The sequence below is a fragment of the Durio zibethinus genome, chromosome 1, assembly GCF_047325235.1.
Source record: "Durio zibethinus cultivar Kanyao isolate XHJ-2024 chromosome 1, ASM4732523v1, whole genome shotgun sequence".
Classification (NCBI taxonomy): domain Eukaryota; kingdom Viridiplantae; phylum Streptophyta; class Magnoliopsida; order Malvales; family Malvaceae; genus Durio; species Durio zibethinus.
Genome location: NC_143162.1, coordinates 34,752,528 through 34,764,310, shown reverse-complemented (window position 1 = coordinate 34,764,310; position 11,783 = coordinate 34,752,528). Strand labels below are relative to the sequence as shown.

Genomic DNA, 11,783 nt, shown 5'->3' with positions numbered 1-11,783 from the left:
AATTCTGAAAATTCATATCCAGATATATGAGAAAGGAAATACTTTGCAAAACACGCTTTCAGCCAATACTGGAAAAATGGGTTGTCTACCCATTAGTTGAGAATCTAAATCTTGCTTTCAATGTAATTATTAAAGAAAGACCAGTAGTTCACATGCTAAACTCTTGATCAAACTGAATAGAGCCAAGTGTCAACCTAGATATTACATAAGCAGAAACAAAATAAATTAAAAAGGGTAAATGATAAAGAAAAAAGATATAAAAGCAATTTCCAAAATACGTGATACCGATCAAACGAAGATATTACCAATCTTAAATAGTTTCATTGCTAATAAGTGATAACAACTACTTTGAATTGTTACGTCCATTTATTTGATCACATTTTGGTTAATGTGATCAATTTTTTAAATCATTTAGATAATATATATTCAAGTTGTCATGTCATTTTTACTCAAAAAAATAATTTATCTTTTGTTAAAGAATGACTTTTTTCATATCTTCTCTAAGGTTCTATCAATACATTGTATTAGAACTAAATATTTGACTTTCAAATTATCTTGAATTATTAAATATATCATGCATTTACTTAAAATTATTAAATGTAATTCATAATCACTTAATAAATTTTTTTCGAATTGTACGTATATTTTTCAAATTTTCGTCTCTTATTTCATATATAAAATAAAGAGAAGTCTCGTATATGCAAGAGAATCACCATACTTACATATCTAAATTATCTTTTCCTCCATTGAAGCTTTCCATACACGCCTCAACTTCTTTTTTTCCTTAGCTCTCATATTTTACTGACTTAAGCATTGGAGTGCGTCCAGGAAAAGTAACTCCAATGCCACATGACTGTGTTTTCTGACGGCAAATTCAAACCACTTTATCCTCAATCTCTACTCATCTTATTCTAGCTAAGACACCTAAAAATACCATCCACAAAATATTAAAAAAAAAGTTAAACAAATAATATATACACAAATGCACCAAAGAAGCAAGAAAACCATTTAGCTGAGGTAAATTCTTGGGCCGACCATTACACAATCCGATCACTGGCCCTTACAATCTTCTTTATACAAGTGTTAACAAAGTCATAAAATGAATGAAAGTGTTTTTTTACGAGCCCTCTTATCTAAAATTCCACATAAAAGAATCATAATAATGTTAAATAATTTAACTAATGTTTAAAATACCACAAACTTTTCGATAAAATCAATCAATCAATCTCCATACCTTCAATAATCAAGAATAAGGCGGAACTTATCAAGAAAACAAGGAGCATCTCTGTTTGTCGTTTGTCTTTTTCTTCTTCTTCTTTTTTTTTTTTTTTTTTTAAGGTTTCCTTGGGCGGATTCCTGGATTTTCAAGCTTTGATCGTCCGATAATTCAGTGTGAGATGTGAGGTGTCCAATGCCTACGTTATTCGCCAGAAAGATTCTCCCTCCACTTGGGACATTTCAGACTTGACACCATCAACAAAGTTTTCATATGTGTAATTTCTTTTTTCTTTCTCTAAAGGTTCCATATATAGAAGAAATTAAAAGAATAAAAGGAAAGAAAAATATCATACTGTTTGGCTTCTATCTGTCTTTTTCTTACAATTTTAGTGGCATAATGCAAAACTTTAGCATCCAGTTCGCCGTTGTGCAGCCCCTTCCTGGCAAAAGTAGGAAGAATCAACTCTTTCTTATTCACAAATATCTTCATTTGTTATTTCAATTCTTCATTTTCTTTTTTTAAGTGCGATAGATTGGGCTTAATTAGTAATAATCATAGATACCGGGTGATATCTTGTGCACTCCATGGATCAAGCAGCAATCCTCATCATTTCTTATTCAGAAATGGGTTTCTTTTTTCTTGCCAGAATTTGTTAATAAATTCAGATGATCAACTGTGGTTAAACCAGATTTAGTTGAACTAAAAGTTTATTCTTAATAATAAGTTTATTTCTTGTCATAATGATTTCCAGAAACCCCCCCGAGAAACAATTATAAGAAAAGGTCGGGAACAATTATAACACCGATCTGATAGCAGCAATCATAATAGAAGCAATTCGAAGCAGTAAATACTAAATCAGAACTGGAGGACTTGCATAGGAAAACAAAAAGGAGTTATTACAAAATAGCACAAGAACTCGAAGGTTGAGGATTTTCGGCAGAAGAGTTGACCCCAGGCCAGTCTCGGCATTGGCAGCGCTGGGCTTCAGGCACGCGCTTATAGACAGATGGAACATGTCTTCCGCAGCCTCCCCATGTTGTTTTCCCGCATGTTGAGCACTTCACTTCGTAACACATCTTTCTTTGTTCCTCCTCCCTGTCCTTTCCTCCACCGGCTTAATTGTTTCTAGCTTGATTCTTTTCCCTTGGCCTGCTTTAAAAGGCATTGAGTCGAACAAAAACCGCCCACTTTTTTTTTTCCTTTTCTATAAAGTATCCGCGTGTCATGAATATCGAAAACCAGAGGTCCACGGCTGGGTTGAGATGATCGTTTCGTTTCTGTGTGCGGTCAAATATGGCAGTGGACCCCAGAGACGCCTTTACCTAGCCAATCAACAATTAGACCCATGTCAAGCCTGTGGTAAACTTGGGCTTAGTCCTTTTTTAACATGGATTTAATGAGCTTAGCTTTCGGGCCTTCAATATTTGATTTAAGGTGAAACTCATTGAACAAGTTGAACTATAGTCTTATTCCCTTGGGCTTGCCTCTTGCAACACATATGAATTGAATATATATATTTTGAGGGGAAGAAAAGAAAGCTTGTCACTTTGTGAGTGCCGAATGATGGGCCAAATGCCATCCCATTGGACCTCAATTTTGGAGTAGCCATAGCCCATAAGTATAAAGCTTGTCAGTGTCGGCCATTACATTGAACTTCAATTTTAGAGTAGATATAGCCCATAAGTGCAAAGCCTGTCGGTGTCGAGTGTCGACATCCTAATGTGCCAGTGCGAGAGAGGCCGGAGCTTCAGACAACCCATATGCAGAAGAACGTTATTTCTCCGATGTACTCGGGCCACCTTCCAATAACTTTATTTCCTTAAATCTAGTTGCTGCAATTTTTTTTTTCTTACAGTTTCTTTGAACATAGATGACAATAAAAGAAAACATCTCGGTTTAGAAAGCATTTTATTTATAATTATAATTTTAAGTTATGTAAAATCTATCAAAATTTTATATAAAATTTATATTTATAAATAATAAATTTTTACTATAATTAAATAATTATAAATGAAATATTGTCACCAGCTTAAATTTGAATCCTCCTCTTAAAGATTGTTCATAGTTCAAATATAGCTCTAACAAGTACCCAAAAGACAAAGTTCTCATTTTCTTTTATAAAAATCACCGGAAACAATAAAAATGGAGAGGTTGGTAAAGTGGGATCCTCTGGACTCTTAAGTTTTGAAAACTAACTCCACGAGAAAGAGATATTTGAAGGGCCACGCAAGCATGATATGGTTGTAATTGAAAGTCGAGTCCCAGAAAAATAGCAAGGGAAAAGAGAAAAGATCGGGACAAGCTAAGTGGGGTAGGCCGACAATTGCCTTGGGAAAGTCGGTACATTGATCATCATGCTCTCCTCTAATGGAAGTCCATAAGGATTATACTTGTGTTGCCCTGACTATAGCTAGGCTTCTTTTGTCCCATTACCAACTTGTTCCATAAATACCTGTCATCAAACTCCTATAAATAATACACAAAGTATTAGTCCAATTTACAAAGAGAAGAATCCATATTTTCTTATCAACCTTGGTTCGATAATTATGGGAACATTTTCGAAAATAAAATTTTTAATGCGAGGAAGTGTATATTGTCAGAAGAGAAAATTAGTTCAAAATAAAACAAGAAACACTTTTATAAATAACATCCAATGTCACGTTACCCATAAAACAAAAATGTACTAACATTTTAAATTTCTTATTTAATTATCCTTAACACCAAAAACTCAATTAACATTTAATATATAAACTCTTCAATTATATTAAGTTTCTTTGTAATGGTGTTGACACTATTATCATGTCACTACTTAATTGGTAGGCAAGATGATTAATTCAAATAATAAATTAATACTAATGATTAATCTTTTTATACATGAATGCAAATATAAAAATGTGAGTTTTCTAGAATTTTAATCTTTTAATATTATCATTTTTTTAAGATACAATAATCCTTTGTGCTAATGCTTTTTAATTTAGAGTAGCAACTGTTAAATATTTAATTTTAAAATCAATTCACTGTAAATAAAAAGATTTAATTTAAATATAAAATTTTAAAAATTATATATTTATTAAATATAAAATAATATTATTTTAATAGATTCTCATCACGTATAAGAAGATATTGAAAAAAACTTATCATGTAACAAATTTAGAAAGCCTATCATGAACATTAAAAAGAGCTGTTTTCATGTGTATGTCATGCATCAATGATCAATCTTGATCTCTTAATTTAAATATAAGTGAAAAAGTTTAGATGTCAATAATAATGCTTAAGTGATAACGTAGATTACAATCAATAAAACAAGTTGCAGTAGAAATGCAGACAAAAGTGATGGCTTCTTTGAAATGGACAGTTGGTATGGGGAAGAAAAGCCAAACAAAGAGCACAATTCTTCACTACCACTGGTCGGCTAAGCCTTAAAGGCCGGAACGCATCTGAAACCTTATCTCTAACACCACCCGCACCCGCACCCCAACTTTCTCGATCCTCCTTCCCTTCTATCATTGCTTAACTACTTCTTTTTGCTCCCACAATCATCATATCCTTTTAGAATCGAATGCTCCATCTTGCCAAATCATTTGCGGGGTACAACTTGTCTATCTGTTACTGCCAATCCTACGTGTCGTTCCTCTCCTCCTGACACGTTGATTCCCCCAAGGAAAAAATGAATAAAATAGAAAGAATCTGCCCTATTTGTGCTCTCGTGTCATGTGTGAACGAAACACAAAAGTAGTGCTACATATACTAAGCATCCTTTGTTTTTAAGCTATCCTTTTTTCTCCTTTCCTTTGACGTTTTGGTTAAATGTTTGCTTAAAAAGTATTATTTTATTATGAACAAAAAAGTATTAGTTAATTATTCCGAATTAATATTCCGCCATTGTTTCAAAGTCATGATGTCTCTCTATCCGGCACTAACTAGGACAAAAACTTGGTTATGAAGGCTTGGATAATTCTATATCTTAACGCATGCTAAAATACCTTTTCATGTCCTAAAGATCAGAATATATATATATATATATATATATATATTTATATATATACTTTTGACGTCCATGCTCTACATTCACTATTAAAAAAGCTCTCCTGCATATTCACTTTATAATATATTCGACGATTAGATGTTTCATCAATGAAAAAATTTCTCCTAATGACCCACAAATGGATGCGATGAACTTATAGATTCGTCGGTGGATTAACCCTACCATATAGATCGCTATATCCTTTCATCATCACCTATATATTACTCTCTGTTCATTGCAAGAAAAAAGATGCTATCGAAATTTTATGAGTTTATATATTCTTCTATGTGTGAATATAGATAACTTTTTAATTCAAAAAAAGGTGTTCCTTTGTAAAAAAAACTTACTACACTTTAGATAAGATCACATGATATATAGTTGTATCTCCCAAATTCCATTAATTATAAGTTTTATTCAATAGATTTCTATGACAATTCTAAAACTCCTAATATATATGGGAGAAACAAATCCAACACGTTATTAATTTGCGAGATTAACATCATTTAATCAATTTTTCCTTTTTTTAACTTGCGCAAAATTCATATATTAATGGGGTTGGGGAAAAACCTACATAGTTTAGTGCCTAACCTTTTTTTAATACCTAACCACTTGGTGATAAGATTAAAGAGAAAATGGTATCAGAATTTGATGTAATATATTCCCTATAATCCTTGCATCCTCTATCTCTCCAAATCGCTCATTATTTCATATATTCATTTCATATATGAAAAAGCTTATTAAAAAGAAATTTTCACATCATTAATTACATCTTGAATATGAAAGAATATGGTACTATTATTTGTGAACCGTGATTAATTTTATCACTATAATATAATATTATATTTTGAGTTTGAGAATATATATATATATATATATATATATATATATATATGAAAATTACATGGATTACTTCGGGACTCAACATCAACTTTTAATAGCAAGTTTGTGCTAAGGAATTATATTCGGGTATATTATATCATCTTTGAAATTTATGACCCTTCCATACCAAATGTACAATGATTTGATGTAGAGAGGCCCCAAGATTACCATTGACATCCTTATATACGGTGCACATCTCTTTCTTTCTCTTCCTTCAAATATTGTGTGAAAGTGGTAGGTCATGTCCTCTATTCTCTACAAATAATTTTCTCAATGCAACTAATAATGGTGCAAAATATTTTCCCCCCATCATATTGATTATTGAAAATTATTTAAACATGTGTGGGATATAAAGAAAAAAAGCTACTGATAATCATACGACGTGTTGATAGAATATTAAACTCTTAATAAGTGATTTGATTTAATTGTAAACAACCTTAATTATTAAAAAAAACCCAAAAAAGTTACATATAATAAAATGGAGAGTTCACAGCACTAGGAGGGAAAACAGTGGAATTGTTGAAGAAACATGGTTATCAGTAATCCATTTTTTCCTGTATTGATTTTATCTAATGAGTACAACCCACAATATACCAGCGATAATCACTATTCATTTCTGGCAAAGCTTTGTTTGAGTTTGACCACTTTGCAATAATCATAAACTTCTCTATTGGTTTTATAGGTAGGTTCAATTTCATTTTTCTTATAATCCCAAGTTGCCTGCTTATGTCCTCTGGTTTGAATCAAATTAAGGTGATATGCTGCAAGAATATTTAGAATTTGGTCAAGTTTACGAGAGTCTATATCGTGTTAGAGAAGTAAGGCAAGGCATGTAATAGTGGGGGACACTTTGGTGGTGTGCAACTAGGTATACATATAAAAACACAGAGCTAATGATGAGTCTCTATTTAATTCTATTATGAAATGTTGTCTCCTCTATTTACCTCACTAAAATCAACATCATTGCCTGTAATTGACAATAACTGTTTAGCTATCTGACCCCTCCCATTAATTAATCACCACCCTTTGGTGTTAACATTGAAAAGAAAGTGATTTATAGACAGAATTCTTGCTATAATTTTGATTTATACCCAAAGTTGTAATTGTGGATACTCGATCACTCAGAGTTTTAAAACAAGTTTACTTTATAATCAAAGGGTCAAAAGGTGTGGATTTAAAGTGGAAAATCAAAAGAAAAGTCCAAAAAAAAAAGTAAAAAGATCGAATTATTCTCTTTTATGTGCTCTTGTGTACATCTCTACTTTCCATGTGGTTCCACGTATGTAATCCATTCTATGAACTTTATACACTGTATTCTTGGCTCTTGGAGGGACAAAGTGAGAGAAATTAGGGAGTTTTGCTCTGAATGGTCAACCTATGAGGACAAAGAGAGATGGGAATTTTCATCATTCACAACCGGATTCGTTAGTCTACTCATTTCCTTTAGATTAATAATTCGTTCCATGTCCCCGCTTCCCTCCATAAGTCCCCTCATAACACCTCTCCACCTCCTCCATTTCTCTCTAAGAACACCCTTTTTTTGCCTCCTTAGCATCAAGATTCTGTGCTAGTTCAGCAGCTTTGAGAAACATTTAGTTTTAACCACAATGGGATTTGATGATATTTGTAACACTGGCCTTGGTCTTGGTCTAGGCTGCCTCATTAAGCAAGAAAACTTTTCGCAGTCCGATCATCAACAAAAGCAGAAGAAATTGTTCCTGAAACACGACCACTTTTTCCCATTTCTTACGTTAGGTCCATCAGATGAAATATATCAATCTGCTACTAAGATTGGTGCTAGTAAAGTACACGGCGAGTCGATTGATTTGCACCAACAAGCCTCTTCTCTTAGTGCAGTATCTTCATTTTCTAACTCTAGCGTCAAGAGGGAGAGAGATTTTGGTGGCGAAGAGGTAGAATTGGAGAGAGTCTCTTCAAGGGTCAGTGATGAAGATGATGAAGGCAGCCCCAGAAAGAAACTTAGGCTTAGCAAAGAACAATCTGCAATTTTAGAAGACAGCTTCAAAGAACACAGCACTCTCAATCCTGTACACCATCTTTCTTTTTCTTTATTCTATTCAATGTTTATGCACTTATAACTGCATATAACCTTAAAAGATTTATATGAATTCTATTCTCTTATTTGGTTTTACTTCTTTCTTGGGTTAACAGAAACAGAAGCAAGCTTTAGCACAGCAGCTGAATCTAAGGCCACGGCAAGTGGAAGTATGGTTCCAAAATAGGAGAGCCAGGTTTACATCGGGTATTTAGTTTTTGTTCTTTTTCATGAATGAATTTTTTTTCCCTTATTTTTTGTTCTCTTTTTGTACAGGACAAAGCTGAAACAGACTGAAGTAGATTGTGAGTTACTGAAGAAATGTTGTGAAACACTAACAGAAGAGAACAAGAGGCTGCAGAAGGAACTACAAGAGCTTAAATCATTGAAACTAACATCATCCTATTATATGAAGCTGCCTGCAGCAACCCTCACTATGTGCCCTTCCTGTGAAAGGGTTGCCAATGGGGGTGAAGGCCCTTCAACATCAATCCCTTTTACAATTGGTCAGAAATCTCACTTCTTCAATCCCTTCTCTCACCCATCTGCAGCCTGCTAGGCAACTTGTTGACGCCATAGAACAGTGCTAGTTTTGTTCTAGGCTTATGTGTCAAATATTTATCTGTATGGAGTAATTAAATCTTACTAGACTTATATCTATATCTATATTTGTGTATAAATTAAATATTTGTACATACTTAGAAAAGGCTAGCTGAGAAGGTCTTGATCTTCTCATTATCTGCGTGAAAAATTAATTAGTTACTACCCTTACTGATTTTGATTCATTTAGTGAAGTTAGGCCATATTGTAAGAAGCATAGAGAAATGGAGAAATATTATTTCCTTTTCAACAGATTATATGGGGCTGTAATTTATATCATAATTGCACTAGTTAAATTTATTGGCTGGTATTTTCTTTAATTGTTATATATTCTGTGTCATTTTTTTCTATTCTTTTTTCTTCTTGATTGTTTTGCCTTACATATTATCTGTTGAATTCTGCCATTGATATCCAGCATATAATTCCAGACTTGGCACAGGCAATATCATGTCTTATTTCAGGTCTTCCCTCCCCCAATTGGATAAAGTTTATCTTTACTATAGGTAACCTTTGGTCTGGAAGAAATTCATGTTTTGGTTTGGTCGAAAGGCAACTCAATAGAAATTGCCTTAAGTTGCTTAATGACCAAGAAAGGGAAACATAGAAGACTGCAAGGACGTCCACTTTTGCTCAAAAAAGTAAACCTTTTTATTGTGGTTTAGATTAAGAGAAAGATAAGTTGGATTTGAAATCTTTGTTTTTTAATTAATGTGATTACCATTGGATTTCCACGTTCACATGATTAGGTTAATCCTTCTTTTCAAAGTCTAAATTTCCAGTCCAATACAGTTCTTGAGTCCTGTCAGCTCACTGGCAGGACGGCAACGCTTGAAAATGACTTTCACGTTTCAAATCTTGTAAGCTAATTATAAGCCATTGTCTTTACTCTATTTTTATCTCATTCTTAAATTTATTAAAATTAAAATTTTTTAGTTTTACTTTAGTATAAGTTAATCTCTTCTCATATATATGTAGCAAGGGATCAAATTATATCAATGTAAAACTTTAACTAAAAAGTTTTATAACTTTTTTAATTATTAATTTTAATAAATTTAATGAATGAGAGAATCAGAAGAAAAAAATAGATTAATCATATCATTTTGATTTATTAAAATCAATGATTAAAAAAATATAATTTTTTTTATATAAATTGATCTATCTCTCTCTCTATCTATATATATATATATATATATATATATATCAAAATAGAGAGGTCCCGAGTTTAATTATTCAAATGCCCCTTTATTTTATTTTCAACTTTTTGGTTTAATAATTAAAGTCTTAGGATCATATGTAAGATTTGAGTTCAAACCCCTATCATTCCCATCTCTATCTCCCATCTCTATCCCCTATTCAATAATAGAGGATCATAACATTAACTCTTTAAATTTTTAAATAAGAAAAGCACCCAACACTGATTAAATTAAGGATAAATTATATCATTAATCACTTAATTATGATTATATTTTTAAAATAGTCACTAAATTATTAAAAAATTTAATTTAATCACTAAATTTTGAGTAAATTTTTTCATCATTTAACTATTAGTTTCTAATGACGTGTTGATATTATGATGACATATTAGCTATTAAGTTTCATGTGATAATATCACATTAGCAAAATTTATTTTTTTCTAAAATTTATAATATCATGTTAACAATATCACATAAAATATCAAATGATATAATAATGTCACGTAATATATAACAATTGACGCGGCATTATCATTTTAGTATATAGTTAAAAATTAAAGATTGGATGATAAAAAATACTTATTCAAATTTTAGTGGTAAATAACCATTTTAAAAATAAAACCATAATCAAATGATTAATTCTGTATTTTGCTCTTTAAGTTAAATATACTTTTGGATCATATATAAAGGGTGCCATGAAAATAGAAGATAAATATATAATTTTTATAAAAAAAAATCAAGATAAATGACATAATATCAATGCGATATTAGAATTATTCATTAATCATTAATTTCATGACTAAGCGGTGATGCAGGCTGACAAACATACATTTTATATGATAAAGAAAATCAGAAAGAAATGTTAGAGATTAGAAGATAAGATAATGTTTATAAAAAAGTTCTAAAATTAAATGATGTGCGAATAAGAGAAAGAGAGAGATGGAAAGCAACATCTAAACTAAAATAATTAAGATATAAGGAAGACGATTAGATCGATAATCATGTGCTTGATAATTTGCTATTTTATATTAATGTTTTAATATTTTAAAATTAAATTTAATAAAATATGTTTATTAAATTAAATAATGTTCAGATATCACGGGCCAAGTATAGGTCTATCGATGGGCGTCCATCCAATTTTTGCGGTCGATAGGCATCTAAAAGTCTAAAGCCATTTGAAATTCGTTAAATAATGTGATTTATTTTAAAGATATATGGAATTAATGGAATGTTTTCACACTTTTTGGATTTAAAATTGTGAAAGACATAAAGGCCATGACGCAATTCAGTAAATGAATAAAATAAATCAACATGGAATCGAATTTGAGAATATAAAAATGCTTCTTGCGACTTATTGCCATGCCAAAACTTTTTGCATTATCTTTACTTCTTTGGTTGACATGACAATTCAGATTTATTTATTTATTTTGACGGAATCAATTCATAGTGCATAAATTAAATTTTAAATATTAAAATTTTAATTTTAATTTTTTACCAATAGACTTATTCACGAATTGAACGATCCGTCCAAATCTTAAAATTCATCCGAAATTTTAAAAGATTTAAATATGAATATTAAATCCATTAATAAAGTTTGGATAAATAAATAAAATTTAACCAAAAACTAAAACTGAGCTTGAGTTTTGCTGTATAAGACTCAAGCTCGACCGACTGAGCTAAAAAATTAAAAAATATATTTTTATTATAATAAAATAAAATTTATTTATTTTATTACTTACAATAAGATAAAGCTCAAAATTTTTGTGTACAAAACATTAAAATAATTATTCAATTTTAAATTACATTTAACAA

General features: G+C 31.0%; 1 protein-coding gene and 1 long non-coding RNA gene across 2 annotated transcripts; one reads left to right on the top strand and one right to left on the bottom strand.

The window, feature by feature from the left end:
- Nucleotides 1–647: 647 nt before the first annotated feature.
- Nucleotides 648–3,017, bottom strand: LOC111312520 (uncharacterized). The gene is made up of 2 exons (XR_016345706.1): nucleotides 1,235–3,017; nucleotides 648–924 (listed from the first exon to the last, which is right to left on the bottom strand). It is a non-coding gene; the product is annotated as an uncharacterized LOC111312520 (long non-coding RNA).
- Nucleotides 3,018–7,461: 4,444 nt separating this feature from the next.
- On the top strand, nucleotides 7,462–9,097 carry LOC111311325 (homeobox-leucine zipper protein HAT22-like). Its single transcript, XM_022910698.2, has 3 exons — nucleotides 7,462–8,170; nucleotides 8,295–8,374; nucleotides 8,455–9,097. Exons 1-3 carry the CDS (start codon nucleotides 7,730–7,732, stop codon nucleotides 8,735–8,737), a joined length of 804 nt encoding a protein of 267 aa, XP_022766433.1. The 5' UTR covers nucleotides 7,462–7,729; the 3' UTR covers nucleotides 8,738–9,097.
- The last annotated feature ends 2,686 nt before the right edge of the window (nucleotides 9,098–11,783 follow it).